At 33.4% G+C, this 17,047-nt stretch overlaps 1 protein-coding gene across 2 annotated transcripts in view; it reads right to left on the bottom strand.

The window, feature by feature from the left end:
* Positions 1 to 17,047, bottom strand: part of rasa3 (RAS p21 protein activator 3) — a 56,131-nt gene that overhangs the window by 31,075 nt on the left and 8,009 nt on the right. For both annotated transcript variants that reach the window (XM_088993106.1, XM_088993107.1), the window contains exons 2-4: positions 10,739 to 10,856; positions 6,843 to 6,946; positions 3,941 to 4,035 (exon numbers count right to left, since the gene is read on the bottom strand). In XM_088993106.1, the coding sequence (XP_088849232.1) occupies positions 3,941 to 4,035; positions 6,843 to 6,946; positions 10,739 to 10,856 (317 nt within the window). The remainder of the gene's footprint in view (positions 1 to 3,940; positions 4,036 to 6,842; positions 6,947 to 10,738; positions 10,857 to 17,047) is intronic.

Below are 17,047 nucleotides of genomic sequence, written 5' to 3'. Positions count from 1 at the left end.
TCTACTTGATTTCATACGTGCATCACGTGTGAAATAAGAAGCACGCAAAAGTCAATAAGACCCGATAAACGGCGGCCTTCCTTTATAAATACATTAACAAGAAACTAAGAAGAAAATAATCACGCCAACGTTATTTTTATTCTGGGGCGATTGGATTAACAGCGATTTGAGCAAAGGGGGGGAGGTCATGGGGGGTCAAACAATGTAGAAAAGAGGCGCTCTCTTACGACTTCATTTGATCAATCCCGCTTGCGTTTTCTCTCTAAATCCATCCGCCTGACGCACCCCCCCCCCCCACCCTGAGGATGAATGAGTCTCTGTTCCAGGGAGACACACACCCATCTGTCTGCAGATGTTCCCATTCATTGTTTTTTCAGAGCCGGTGTGTGTGTGTGTGTGTGTGTGTGTGTGTGTGTACACGTACGAGTGATTTATTTCCAATCATGCAGCTATCACTATTGGCGTCATCATGAGTTGAAAAGGGGTCCCCCAAAATATATAAAAACGTGGATGTGTGTGTGTGTGTGTGTGTGTGTGTGTGTGTGCAGCTGTGCATCCATCTGGACGTTGGGATGAATGGTGAATAGCCGAACTGCCCCATGACCGAGAAAGTGACACACAATGCATTTTGGGTACTTTTTTTTAGTCTGAAAACACCGCGTCGATGGCGAAATTAGAAGGAAAACGACATAAATAACTCTTATGGTGAATCGTTGTGTGGCAGCCATTTGCGCTAACACGCATAAAGAAGGTGTAAGTTGACGCAAATTCCCAGCGGACAAATCAGCCCATTTCCAACGGCGCTTGGGCGCCATCTTGTGCATTTTCTGGGCGCTGATTTTACTGATTTATTAATGTATTTATTTACTAATTCACTCATCTGTGTATGTATGTACAGTGAGACCTCAACTTACAAACACCTTATCTTACAAACTTTTTGTCTTACAAACGTCAAATTTATGAAAATTAAACCTTAAATATTAATTAAACCTCATGTAATGCGCCTCTCTTACCAAACAGTAATTCCCCTTGACCTTCGACTTCCAACGCCATTCCATCAAGCCATAAATGACATCACAAATGTAAATAAAGTGACTTTATGATACAATGCAGTGTATTTCTTTCATTACAATACAATTGCACATTTATTATACATAGAATAAGGTATGTTGTGTGTAGTTTTAAGGCTTATTTAGTTGAAAAGTATATTTTATGGAAACCCGGGAACGGATTATTCCCATTTTAATGGTTTCCTATGGGAATTTTTTTTTGAGATACACACTTTTCGCCTTACACACTCTGTCTGGGAACCAATTAAGTTCGTAAGTTGAGGTCTCACTGTATTTATTTGTTTGTTTATTTATTTTTTATTTATTTGATTATTTACCCACTAATTTACTTATTTATATACTAATTTACTCATCTATAATCGATGGCAAACATGTATGCTTTCCTCCTGTCATATTGAATGGCATTTGCCTTTATTAGTCTCGCAGTGGATACGTTTACATTTCATATTTCACATTATATTCATAACAAGAAAGCATCTTCTCCGAATCTGAACTCTATAAAGCCGTTGTTTTGATTCTGGAGCAAGGCAGTTTGTGAAGGAGTATCCTGGCGTGACGTCACCAGCAAGGGGGCGGAACTTTCTGAATCTGCCCAGTTACAAGCTCATTTTGTGGCAGTTTTGGGACACTTGAAGTCATTTTCATTCATGTTTTGCGTTTGACTAAAAATATCAGCCTGTGTGTTTTTGGTATTTTAGATGCTATGAAACGTTTTCCGGATGTCAGTTAGGAAACAAAAAAAAAAGGTGTCGGTTGTCCTTTAAATCACTTGAAAGAATCAAAAAATAAATAACTCAATAAAAAATACTACCGTTTTTCCCCACTCAGCTTGCAATGGTGTCATACGTTATCGACAGTAAAGTTGACCCCCCGTGCAGCTTATTTTTCTATAATAATAATAATAATAATAATAATAATAATAATAATAATAATAATAATAATAAAATTAATTTCGAAGCGCCTTTCAAAACTCTCAAGGACACTGTCCAGTCACGGGATAAGAACTTTTTTTTTTGTGCGGGTGAGCAGCGGCAGCCATTCGCGCCAGCATTCACTCACACAGTAGCAAAGTTATGAAATAAATAAATAAACAAACAAACAAATAAATAAATAAATATTCAATTTAAAAACTAAAATAAAAAGATAGATAAATTAAAAACATTTAAAAAAGGATTCAAAAATAAAATACACCGATAAAAAAATAAACAAACAAATATTTAATTAAAAAAACAAAATAAAAAGATAAACAAATAAATAATAAATAAAATAAATAAATCAATGATTAAAAAATAAAATAAACCGTTAAATAAATGAACAAATATTTAATTTAAAAAATAAAATAAACAGATAAAAAAAAAGCTGATGAATGGATGAATGAATGAAGATGTCTTCATTCATTCATCAAATAAATCAAATAAATAAATGAATATATAAATGACCAAACGACTATATCAATAAATAAATAGACAAATAACCAGACAAACAAATAAATAAATATTTAATTTAAAAAATAAAATAAACAGATGAATAAATAAATAAACAAACAGATAAATAAATACACAAATAAATGATTCAAAAATAAAATAAACCGATAAATAAATACATAAACAAACAAATAAATAAATAATTAAATAAGATGATACATGGATGAAGTAATTAATAAATAAAGTAATTAAGTAATAAATTTATAAATAAATAAAATTGAATAAATAAATACATAAATAAATGACCAAATGACTACATCAATAAATAAATACACAAATAAACAGACATATAAATAAATAAAAAAATAAATAAATTGGGGAATGGCAGTAAATGAGTTAAAATAAAATGAAAAATGGGAAATAATCCAAAATGGAAGACTATACACAAAACACAATCCTTTGAAATTAAAAAATAATAATAATCATCATCATCATAATCACATACTCTCATTATATTGATTGGATTTGCTTTTATTAGTCTAGCAGTGGAGAAATTGACATTGTAAATCGATACACCTAACACTGCGTATTCTTTCTTCAGTTAGCCGGTTGCTCAACACGGGAAGGAAGTTTCTTTAGCGGTGGCTTGCCGCCATCTCACAAAGTTCGCAGTCGTGACGTCTTGACAGCGACAAATTCATCGACTGTAATTACAACTGAAAGCTCGCCACCAACGTGAAGCGTGACAATGCCGCCTGACAACCTAGCGATAAAATCAGAGCCTACATTTTTTTGGGGGGGGTAAAGCTACAACTTTGAACTTTGAGGTCATATAAGTTTGCAAAGGTCACAAGAGGTAAAAAAAAAAAAAAAAGAAAGATTGGCCCATATTATATGACGACAGCAAAAAATGAATACCCGTCATTAAATTATCACTCAATACCGCCGCGATTTTGTTGCGCCAAATGCGAACGAGGTACAACGCTAAGCATTGTATTTAATAATAATAATAATAATACATTGCATTTATAAGCGCCTTTCAAAACTCTCAAGTTCACTTTACAGTCAGAAAAAAAACAGCAGCGGCAGCCACACGCACCAGCGTTCCCTCAACCTGGAAGTAACTCAAACAGATAGGAAGCTAGCTAGCTAGTTGTGTTAAGTTCATCCTGTCTACTTGTTTTTTAGGTGTTCAATTACCTGACATGTAAACACTGTCTGTAAGAAAAGAATCTGTTGTCAATTAGCTAGCTAGCTAGCTAACAGATAGCTAATAGATAGCAAATGAATAGCCAGCCAGGTAGCTAGCTATATAGCTAATAGGTAGCCAGTTTCCCACATCGTCATGAACTCTCTGAACAGTAGCTCAAATGGAACTGTATGATGATAGTAGTGCAGCGTGTTTGAGAGCGGAAGACTTTGCGTGTTGTCTTTTTGTGTACCGACCTGCACTTCTGAGTCAGCGCTGACGGGCTGCAGTTGGAACCAGGTGTCTTTCCCGTGATATTTAGGAAGGTCCTCTTTTTTCACCGCAACCTTACCTGCGCACAAGGTTGCAAGTCGCGATGAATACATAAAGAAATCAATATACAAGCAAAAACATTAAAAAAAAAAAAAAGAAACAAATAAATAACGAGCTGTGTATTATACTAAGTAAATAAATATAGATTAAATAAATAAATACATAAATGAACCAAAAAAAACCAGAGAGCTATGTATGTAAGTAAATAACTAAATAGATAAATAAATATATAGAAAAATACATAAATGATGAGGTGTTTATGTCAATAAATAAATAAATACATAAATAAATAAATAAATAGATAAATAAATATATAGAAAAATAAATAAATGATGAGGTGTTTATGTCAGTAAATAAATACACGAATAAAGATATAAATAAATAAATAAATAGAAACATAAATATATCGAAAAATAAATAAATGATGAGATGTTTATGTCAGTAAATAAAAACATAAATAAATAAATACATACAAAAATAAATAAATGATGAGGTGTTTATGTCAGTAAATAAATACATAAATAAATATATAAATACATACATACATAATAATAATGTAAATACATAAATAATAATAATAATGTAAATAAATAAATAAATAAATAAAATGAAGATGTTTGTATGTAAGTAAATAAATAACTAGATATATCGCTAAATAACAAATAAATGAATAAATAAATAAAGGGGTGTGTATGTAAGCGAATAAATTAATAGATAAATAAATAAATAAATAAATAAACGAATAAATGAATAAATAAATAAATACATACATAAATAAATAAATGATGTGTGTATGTAAGTAAATAAATAACTAGATAGATCGCTAGATAATAAATAAATGAATAAATAAATAAAGGGGTATGTATGTAAGCGAATAAATAAATAAATACATCCATACATAATAATGTAAATACATAAATAATAATAATAATGTAAATACATAAATAATAATAATAATGTAAATAAATAAATTAATTGATTAAATGAAGATGTTTGTATGTAAGTAAATAAGTAACTAGATAGATCGCTAAATAACAAATAAATGAATAAATAAATAAATAAATAAATGGGTGTGTATGTAAGCGAATAAATTAATAGATAAATAAATAAATAAACACATAAATAAATAAATAAATAAATAAATAAATGAAGATGTTTGTATGTAAGTAAATAAATAACTAGATAGATCGCTAAATAATGAATACATGAATAAATAAATATATAAAGGGGTGTGTATGTAAGTGAATAAATTAATAGGTACATAAATAAATAGATATGTGTATAAATAAATAAAGAGGTGTGTATGTAAGTAAATAAATAAATTGTTAGATAAATAAATAACCAAATAAATGAATAAACAAATGGGGAGAGAGGCTACAAAGCCGATCAAAAAACGCTTGAGGGTTAAAATGGGCGTTTTGAGATGTTGCAGAGGGAAGAGGGAGGGATGGATGGTTGGTTGGTTGGTTGGATGGGAAGCAGTTTGCATGCATTGTTATCAACATAATCAGGACTGCTAATCAGAGCTGTGAAATATTTCCTGTTTTAACTCACAAAAAACTGTCAACACATTTGGGGTTGTTTTTCTTTTGTTTTTCTCACCAAGCGGAAATTCGACAAAAACAAAAACAGATGAGAATCGCCAAATGTTTGTTTGTTGGTTGTCGATAATCTCCGCGCTGCCGTGCCATTGAAACTTTCCAAACCACAGACGCCGACCGCACTTCCTGACTTTCATCTCACATCTGTTTTATTCGTACGCAATAACACAGCCTTTCGGAGCGATGCTACAATTGTAAAAGCGCTACAGTGATACCTCGGTTTACGAACCCCTTGGCTTACAAACTATTTTTCGGGATACACACGGAGCGCCACAATGAGTGATGTGTCGTTCGCAAACGAGCCCGTTCTCCTAACGAGAAAATGGCAGCCGACTCATTTTTGTCTTCTATTCCCCGCCCCCAGGCTTCGGTTAAAGCCACGTGATTGGTCAAGAACGCAGCAGTGAGGGGAGGTGGTTTAAACATTAAAGAGACAGGCAGATTACACAGAGAGAAAATGGATAGAAAACAGTGACATTTTGGACTCGTTTCAAAGGCAGAGTGTAGACTACAAGGTTAAAATATCCCATCAATCAGGCTCCACAAACAACCCGCACAAGCCATCTGTACACTTGATGCAAAAAGCTATCAACCCAGCTAAACAGAACACAAATGATGAGGAACAAGGTAAAATGATGGCAGAGAAAGCACCTACAAAGGATCATTCCTCAAGATGGTAAAAGAAGAAGGCTACGTTCCTCATCAAGTGTTTTAAAACTGATGAAAGCGGCCACTCCATTCCATCAAGCCATCAACGAACATCACAAAGGTCAATAAAACGACTTTATTATACAGTATAGTTTATTTCTTTAATTGTAATACCACATCACATTTATTAGACATAAAATAAGGTATGTTTTGTGCAGTTTTAAGGCTTATTCAGTAGAAAATGATGTTTTATGGGGACCCGGGAACGGATTATTCTCATTTTAATGGTTTCCTATGGGAAATTATTTTTTGGGATACACACTTTTCGCCTTACACGCTCTGTCTGGGAACCAATTAAGTTCGTAAGCCAAGGTATCGCTGTATTACACATGCTGGCCAAGCAATTATAGGATGAAAAATTATAATGCGACCGGTAGTTTTTATTTCATTTTATTTTTATTTCAAAAAAACCCCTTGAAGGGAAATCACGACTTCTAACGTGAGAGCATGTCTGAGATGTTTTTACACCCTCTCCCAACCCAAAAAACAATAATAATATTTGAGCTTTTTTACCCACCGATACTTGAATCCCTCCTGAAGACGTCCCTGTCAAAGATATAGAAGGAGAGATGTCTGAAGCTACGTGGGATCTCACAATAGAAGTCTTCTCCGTAGAACGGGCTGGCGCAGAAAAAGGGGACACAAAGACAAAGACAGAAATAAATACATTAATTAATGTATCAATAAATACAGAAATAAATGAACATCAAATAAATATGGATGGATAAACAAATAAATATGTGAATAAATATATGAATAAATAAATAAATAACATATATAAATGCATAACTTAACAAAAGACCAAACAGATGGATGAATAAATATATACATAAACTAGAAACAAACAAACAAATAAATAGTGGGATGGATGGATGGATGAACACATAAACAAATAAATACACAAACAACTAAACAAACAAATAAATACATAAACGAAAAAATAAATAAATACATCCATAAACAAATAAGTAAATGTTATGAATATGTTTCGAATAGTTCTGAAGAGGAAAGCATAAATGTTTGCAATCGATTAAAGGAGTCCTTCCGTATCATTTTGAAGCGTCTGGAGTCCAATGTAGTAAATAAATAAATACATCTGTAAATTAGTAGTTAAATAAAATTAAAAAAAAATAATGAAGAAATAAATAAATAAATAGATTGGTGAATGGGTAAATAAAGAAATAAATATATAAATGCACAAATCAGTAAATTGGTCTGTTAACAAATAAATAAATAATAAATAAATACATACACAAATCAATAAACTGGTCTGTTAATAAATAAATAAATTGGTCTGTAAATAAATAAATAAACGAACAAATATAATTTAAAATAAACAAATAACTAAATAAAATAAAGAAGCAAATAAATACACAAATCAATAACTTTATATTTATATCGATACTATTTCTATGCACGCACGGAGAAAATTACATGCAAACAGGGTCGGATATATCGATAGTCCCGGTTATATCGATATTTTTTCGGACTCCCTTGAATATCGATATAACGAGACTTTACTGTAAATACAATTTGAAAATAAACAAATAACTAAAAAAATTAAAATAAATAAATAAAATAAAATAAAATAAAGAAGCAAATAAATACACAAATCAATAAATTGGTCTGTGAATAAAAAAATTAAAAAATAAATAAATACAATTTGAAAATAAACAAATAACTAAATAAAAAATAAATAAATAAAATAAATAAATAAAGAAGCAAATAAATAAATACACAAATCAATAAATTGGTCTGTAAATGAATAAATAAATAAATACAATTTGAAAATAAACAAATAACTAAATAAAAAAAATAAAATAAATAAAATAAAATAAATACATAAAATAAAATAAAGAAGCAAATAAATAAATAAAATGATGGTGGATAAACAAATGAACAAATGAATAAATAAATATAGAAAATTGCTTTAATAGATGAAAATAGAAATACAGAAATAGTTGAGTAAATTAGTATATAAATAAGTAAATTAGTAGGTAAATAATAAAACAAATAAACAAACAAACAAACAAATAAATACATACATAGATTAGTGAATTAGTAAAACAAATTAATAAATCGGTAAAATCAGCATCTAAAATTCACAAGATGGCGCCCAAGCTCTGCAATTGGCTGCGACGCACAACGCTTCACAATCGCGTTATTTATGTCGTTTTCTTTCTAATTTCGCCATCGACACGGTGTTTTCAGACGAAAAAAAGTAGCCGAAATGCATTGTGTGTCGCTTTGTCGGTCAGGGGCGTTCCTTCCGTGACGTCACTGAGGGCATCGTCAAGACTTCCTGAATAGTCAGTCTTAAACATACAATACAGCTATAGAATCTTTGTAAAATACGCTCAGTAGAAGTCATTTGACAAATGATGGACGCAACTCGTCCGGTGGTGTCGGTTGTCCTTTAATGTGATTGTTATTGGGGCAGATTCTTTCTAAAATTAGCAATCCAATAAAATGCTGTTTTCAATCCAAGAGAGAAGATCGTGTTGGTGTGTTAAATTCCAACACCCGCCGAGGAATGCGAGCTCCCATCGGGGGAGCCGATGATCACATCCGGGCTATTGTTGATTGATTGATTGACATGTGGGAATGCATTGATGCACTTTTGCATACAATTGAGTTGGATTGAGTTCACTTGTTGTTTGTCTGGAAATTGATTTCAGGTTTCACTTTAAAAGCATTGATTTTTTTTCTTCTTTTTTTTGACAAATTTTAAACACTTTTAAAATGTCACTATATTTAATTCACTTTTTCATGAAAAAAAAAAAAAAAAAAACTAAAACTAACCCTAAAATAAATAAATAAATAAATAAAAATAATACATAAAACAATGTGATAAAAAAATATGTAAAAATACATAAAAACAATTAATACATAAAAAAATGATTACATCGGGATACATAAAATGATATGAAAAAAATAATATTAAAAATAAATAAATGAACAAATAAAGAATTTAAAAAAACATGCAGAAATTAATTAATACATAAATAAATGAACACATTGGGAGACATAAAAAATATGTAAAAAATAATATTAAAAATGAATAAAGAAACATAAATAAAAAAGTGAATAATAATAATAATAAAAACATACATAAATTAATTAATACATAAATACACTGGGATACATAAAAAATATGTAAATATATTAAAAATAAAAATATAAACAATTTTTAAAAACAAACAAATAAATAAATAAATAAATTGTGATACATAAAAATTATGTGAGAATTAATATAAAAAACATATAAGGAATCAAATAAATAAATACAGTAACTACATGCATGTATGCATACATACATACATACATACATACACAAATAAATAACTTGGGCTACATTAAAGATGAATAAATAAATTAACAAATAAATAAATAAGGCTACATTAAAGATAAATAAATAAATAAACATACAACCATACATAAACAAATAAATAAATTGGGCTACATTAAAGATAAATAAATTCATAAATAAACAAACAAATAAATATACATACATACATAAACAAATAAATAACTTGGGCTACATTAAAGATAAATAAATACACGAACAAATACATAAATATTTTTGGGAAAAACAAATAATCCTATTGTAAAACATAATTCAATCTAATTAACTCAACAACAAAATAAAAAAAATGAAATAAAAAAATAACGAGAAAGAAACATCCCAAACAATCATAAATCTAATAGATACAAATACGCACGCACGCACGCACGTAATGGCGATAATGTAATGCCCGACGTTGCCCTCGGGTTTTTCAGGTTTGTCGGTCCTCTCGTCAACCTCATGCAAAATCGCTTTCATTCCTCTTTTTGAGTGTCATTTGACGGGAATGTCAAATGGTTGTGTTTCAGCGCAACTTCCTGTCACATGCGCCACCCACCCCCCAAATAAATAAATAAATGAGACAAATAAATAAAAAGCTCCCGTATTTTGTTTTGGTTGGGATGAAATGTAAATGTCTCCGTGGTGAGACAAATAAAGGTTCATATAATCTAATTTAATAAATAAATCAATACCCAGATGGTGGATAAACAAATATATATATATATAAATAGATGAGTAAATAAGCATATAAATAAATTAGTATGTAAATAAACACATAAATAAGTAAATAAAAAATACATAAATACAAAAATGAATGAATGAATGAATAAATTAGTGCATGAGTAAATAAATTAATTAATAAAAAAAAAACAGTAAATTGGATTGGATTGGTCTTTCAGTGGAGAAATTTACATTTCACAGCAGCAAAGTGATGAAATTAGTATGTTAATAACAATAGGTAAATAAATAAATAGTAAAACAAACAAACAAACAGACAAATTAAAACAAAAAAAAAAAAAAAACCCTTGCGTATCCAAAAAGAAGCCGGATGACAATGACAATCCTACCATAGCGACTTCTCGACAATCTTGGTTCGGAAAACTTCTTCTTGATCCAGATTGACGGTGCAGTAACAATCGCGCATCCTGTTTGGCCCCGGGTACGCTGGGATATTTTTGGCTTCTCCTGTACGTACACACAGCCAGAACAGGGGAAAAAAAGGGGAGTGAGTGTGTGCGTGTGTGTGTGTGTGTGTGTTGAGGGTGCGGGAACGCGGGGGTAAGCAGTCACAAAGTGTTCATAATAATAATAATAATAATAATAATAATAATAATAATAATAAGAAGAAGAAGAAGAAGAAGAAGAAGAAGAAGAAGAAGAAGAAGAAGAATAGTAATAATAATCATAATAATAATAATAATAATAATAATAATAAGAAGAAGAAGAAGAAGAAGAAGAAGAAGAAAAAAAAAGAAGAAGAATAGCAATATTAATAATAACAATAATAGTAATAATAATCATTATAAGAATAATAATAATAATAATAATAATAAGAAGAAGAAGAAGAAGAAGAAGAAGAAGAAGAAGAAGAAGAATAGTAATAATAAGAATATTAATAATAATCATAATAATAATAATAAGAATAATAGTAATAATAATCATTATAAGAATAAGAATAGTAATAATAATAATAATAAGAATAATAAGAAGAAGAAGAATAGTAATAATAATAATAATAATAATAATAATAGTAATAATAAGAAGAATAGTAATAATAATAATAATAATAAGAAGAAGAAGAAGAAGAAGAAGAAGAAGAAGAAGAAGAAGAAGAAGAGTAATAATAAGAATAGTAATAATAATCATAATAATAATAATAATAATATAATAATAATAAGAAGAAGAAGAGTAATAATAATCATTATAATAAGAAAAAGAATAGTAATATTAATAATAACAATAATAATAAGAAGAAGAAGAGTAAGAATAATCATAATAAGAATAAGAATAAGAATAAGAATAAGAATAGTAATAATAATCATAATAATAAGAATAGTAATAATAATAAGAAGAAGAAGAATAGTAATAATAATAATAATACATTTAAATTCTAAGCACCTTACAAAACTCTCAAGGACAGAGAAGAAGAAGAAGAAAAAGAAGAAAAAGAAGAAGAGGAAGAATACATTTGATTTCTAAGCGCCTTTCAAAACTCTCAAGGTCACTTTACAGTCACAAAATATTTTTTCTGCGGTCGAGCAGCGGTAGCCAAACGCGCCGACGTTCATTCAACCCGGAAGTAACACAAAGTAAAAAAAAAAAAACAATAATAATAACAAATAATATAACAACACAAAGAGTCATTCATTCTTCACCACTTTCTGTACCCTCTTTGTGACATGAAGCAGATAGATAGCTAACACAGTATATGGCTAGCTAGCCAGCTAGACTGTTAATAGCTATCTAGCTCGATAGCTAGTCAGCCAGCTAGACGGCTAATCGCTAGCTAATAGCTAGCTAATAGATAACAGCCAGATTGTGTGTGTTCCTCAAACATATGTGACAGATAACACTCCCTTTTCACAAGAATGCGGTCCAACCGCCCACATCGACACGCCATGCATGTACACGCGTGCACGCGCGCACGCAAAGATAGCGCCCCAGTCCCCTCGTGAGGACTACGCTATATTCCACTTCCACAGAGTTGTTTTTTTTTTTCAATTATGGGATTGGATTAGATGAGCCTTTATTAGTCTCACACTGAAGACATTTACATTCCACGGCAGCAAAGTGATGAGAGTAAGAGGAAAGGAAAAGAAGAAGTAGAAAAAACCAAAATACTGCAGCCGCTCTTGCTACGCCATCTTGAAGTCAAAACAACAACAACAAAAAACTACATAACAAATAATGTGACGCAACACAAAAGACGCAGTCATTCAATCTTAATAATAATAATAATACGTTTCATTTCTAAGCACCTTTCAAAACTTTCAAGGTCACTTGACAGTCACAAGATCAGTTTTTCAGTGGGTGAGCAGCGGCAGCCACACGCGCCAGCGTTCACTCAACCCGGAAGTAAATAGACAGAAAGCTAGCTCGCCAGCTAGTAGATGGCAAATTGATAGCCAACAGATAGCTAGCTAGATAGCTAGCCACCCAGATAGCCATATAGCTAATAGGTAGCCAGCTAGATGGCCAGCTAAATAGCCAGCCATCTAGATAGCCACATAGCTAATATATAGCTAGTCAGTCACCTAGATAGCTACACAATGGCCAATAGAGAATTTAACAACAATTACGGATAGATGAAGAGCCACTTTGCAATGCACTGAAGCGGTTCTAGATGAAAGAGGAGAGGATCAAAGCGTCCTTTTCACCAGTGGATCAGGGATATCATGGTGGAATGTGCACGTCTGCTACGAGCTAAGTTTCGAAAGCAAACGCGAAGCCGTTGCAAACATTGACGAAAGGAGATTGTCTCACATCTCCTTTTCTCGATGTGAATCCGCTTCAATTCCAAGCCGCGACGACAGCAGCGACCTTTCTGCTGAACAAAGCGGGGCTGTGAAAATGCTGCCCATTACAGGCAAGCACAAAAGCTGTCCGGCAATGACAGTCAAATGGCACCAACATACCTCCCAATCAAAAACGGTGCTGGCAATGACAGTCAAATGCCACCGACATTCTTCCCTATCAAAAACGGTGCTGGCAATGACAGTCAAATGGCACTGACATACCTCCCAATCAAAAACGGTGCTGATAATGACAGTCAAATGGCACTGTCATACCTCCAAATCAAAAACGATGCTGGCAATGACAGTCAAATGGCACCAACATTCCTCCCAATCAAAAACGGTGCTGGTAATGACAGTCAAATGGCACTGACATACCTCCCAATCAAAAACGGTGCTGGCAATGACAGTCAAATGCGACCGACATTCTTCCCTATCAAAAACAGTGCTGGCAATGACAGTCAAATGGCACTGACATACCTCCCAATCAAAAACGGTGCTGGCAATGACAGTCAAATGCCACCGACATTCTTCCCTATCAAAAACGGTGCTGGCAATGACAGTCAAATGGCACTGACATACCTCCCAATCAAAAACGGTGCTGGCAATGACAGTCAAATGCCACCAACATTCTTCCCTATCAAAAACGGTGCTGGCAATGACAGTCAAATGGCACTGACATACCTCCCAATCAAAAACGGTGCTGATAATGACAGTCAAATGGCACTGTCATACCTCCAAATCAAAAACGGTGCTGGCAATGACAGTCAAATGGCACCAACATTCCTCCCAATCAAAAACGGTGCTGGTAATGACAGTCAAATGGCACTGACATACCTCCCAATCAAAAACGGTGCTGGCAATGACAGTCAAATGCCACCGACATTCTTCCCTATCAAAAACAGTGCTGGCAATGACAGTCAAATGGCACTGACATACCTCCCAATCAAAAACGGTGCTGGCAATGACAGTCAAATGCCACCGACATACCTCCCAATCAAAAACGGTGCTGGCAATGACAGTCAAATACCACCGACATTCTTCCCTATCAAAAACGGTGCTGGTAATGACAGTAAAATGGCAACGACATTCCTCCCAATCAAAAACAGTGCTGGCATTTTGGTGCTGCCGAAATGGCACAATTGCTCAGCACAGTCTCCTCCTTGATGAATGTCATGGACAAAAATGCAGAAAAACAATCCGTTGCGCAGGACGCATAACAACTCAAAGTAGATAGCAATCTGGCTAGCTATCTATTAGCTATCTACTAGCTGTCTGGCTGGTTTCTATCTATTTAGCTATCTATTAGCTATATAGTTAACTGGGTGGCTGGCTATCTAGGTAGCTATCTGTCGGCTATCTATTAGCTATCTACTGGCTGGCTAGCTAGCTTACTATCTAGTATTTACTTCCGGGTTTATTGAACACTGGCGCATGTGGCTGCCGCTGCTCACCTGCGGAAAAACTTATCCTGTGACTGTAAAGTGACCTTGAGAGTTGTGAAAGGCGCTTGGGGAGCAAGGAAGTCAATGGATGGATGGATATTTATTAGTGCAGTCGATACCCAAGTGCGCAAGTGTGAGCGCATGTTTGTGGTTGTTTATTTTTTGCCTGGCTTAAGTTTTCCATTCGGCTGAGCGCATTGGTGTGAAACATTAGCGGTTAGCACAAAGACGGGAATGACTTTGAGCAGTAAGCGACGACAGTTTTTCTGCATGGGCGCTCATTAACTCCAAATATACTTTTCCACAAGGACTCATGCTCGCAGCAGCTGCGTCACCGCTGCTATAAACATTCCCGGAAAAGGAAAAAAAAAGAAAGAAAAAGATGAAGCTACTTCTCTTTGCATCTAAGAATCTCGATTTGTTTTTACCCTCTCTGTCACGATTTGCAAAATGGCGGCGGTGGTGTACCCCAAAAAAGCTGGTAGGAGGGAGGAGCTGGGTGTATTTTGACAAATTATATTAAATAAAGTCAACAGGAACAACATCTCAAACGACAAAGTCGTCAGAACAAAAATGTCCAAAGTAGCAAACAAAACCACAACTTCTATTTTCATATAAAAGTTCTTTTAATTCACAATATATATTTTTCCTTGCGTTGTGCGCTATCTAGCTGGCTATCTAGCTAGTTCTCTATCTGGATACCCAGCTAGCTAGCTATCTGGCTATTTAGCTATCTAGCTAGCTATCTAACTGGCTTCGTCGCTAGCTATCCATTTCCTATCTATTAGCTATTGAACTAGCAAGCTTGCTATCTATTAGTTATCTATTAGCTAGCTAGCTAGCTAGCTAGCTAACTTTCTATCTATTTGAATTATTCCGGGTTGAGTGAACGCTGGCGCATGTGGCTGCCGCTGCTCACCCACAGAAAAACTGATCCAGTGACTGTAAAGTGACCTTGAGAATTTTGAAAGGCGCTCAGAAATGAAATGTATTATTATTATTATTATTATATTATATTAAAACATGACAAGACGAAACAAACGTCACAGGTAAAGTAATGATGGTTTTTACGTCTGTGTTAGCTCTCAGTCATACAGGAGCGGTCCATCGGTGAGAAGGTTTCTTCAGCCGTCATCTGTACTTCTTTAAAGGTGTCGGACGTTTCGCTTCTTATCTTATCTTACGTGGCGGTGCCAGACTCTGCTATGATTGGTCCCTGCTCTCAGGTTGGGGGGAGCGGAGGACTACTTCCTGCGGCTACACTGATTACTTCTATTGTCCTGCCTGAGTATGGGGTCTACGACTGGCCGGATTGCCCCATTTGCTCTGGTATCACCTCATCAGGATAACTAAGCCTATGTTGCCTAAGAAGTTGGTTGCAGGAATGATCCAAATTGACTCTCACCCCACCATGGCGATTTAGTGAAGGGTTTTGCAGTTTTATGAAAATAGCTTCTTTTACTCCCCTTTCAAAGCATCTATTTTCCTTCGCTAAGATTTTAACCTCATTGTCGTCAAATGAGCGGGTTGCTAGCTTTTAGCTGCATATGTACTGCAGATTAAGGCCCACTAGTATTATCCCTGCGATCTTTTTTTTGTCATAGCGGAGTCTGGCACCGCCACATCTGGACAGTAGGGATATATTTATATATATATATATAGGGCCAAAACTACCAGCAAATTTTAGTTTGCTGACGAAGCCTCTTGGATAAGAGGCGAAACGTCCGAGACCTTCAAAGAAGTACAGATGACGGCTGAAGAAACCTTCTAATTAATGATGGTTTTGTTGCCATGGTTATATTCTTGACCGGAAATACCGTCGCCCGCCACCAGCTTGTTTTGGAAGTATGTAAATGTTTACCTGTCAAGATGATGAACGGGTCATGATGCGTTTGAGGGAATGTCGCATCAAGCGATTGGAACCAAGGAACCAGTTTGTCGCTATTTTTTTTGAGGATGTAATCAAGAGTGGTTCATTATTTAAGATTTGGCCTCAATACTTTTTGTGTGTCGTCATGTTATCATTATTGGTTGACATTTTGTTCATCAAGGATGACATCTGGAATAATAATAATAATAATCATAATAATAATCATCATCATCATCATCATTTCTAAGCGCCTTTAAAAACTCTCAAGGTCACTTTACAGTCATAGGATATGTTTTTCCGTGGGTGAGCAGCGGCAGCCACACGCACCAGCGTTAATTCATATAGAATAGTAAGAAAAAGTGATAGGACGCTAGCTAGCTAGCAAGCCAATAGATAGCTAATAATAAATGAATAAATACACATAAATAAATACAAATAAATGAGTGAATGAATAATGACACAAATAGGTAAATAGATATGTGCATGAATAAATAACAAAGACATGCGTGAATGAAAATAGATAAACAAGTGAATGAATGAAGAACTAAA

The sequence above is a fragment of the Hippocampus bargibanti genome, linkage group LG03, assembly GCF_051943395.1.
Source record: "Hippocampus bargibanti isolate YZ-2025 linkage group LG03, ASM5194339v1, whole genome shotgun sequence".
Lineage (NCBI taxonomy): Eukaryota > Metazoa > Chordata > Actinopteri > Syngnathiformes > Syngnathidae > Hippocampus > Hippocampus bargibanti.
This window is presented reverse-complemented; position numbering and strand designations above follow the sequence as displayed.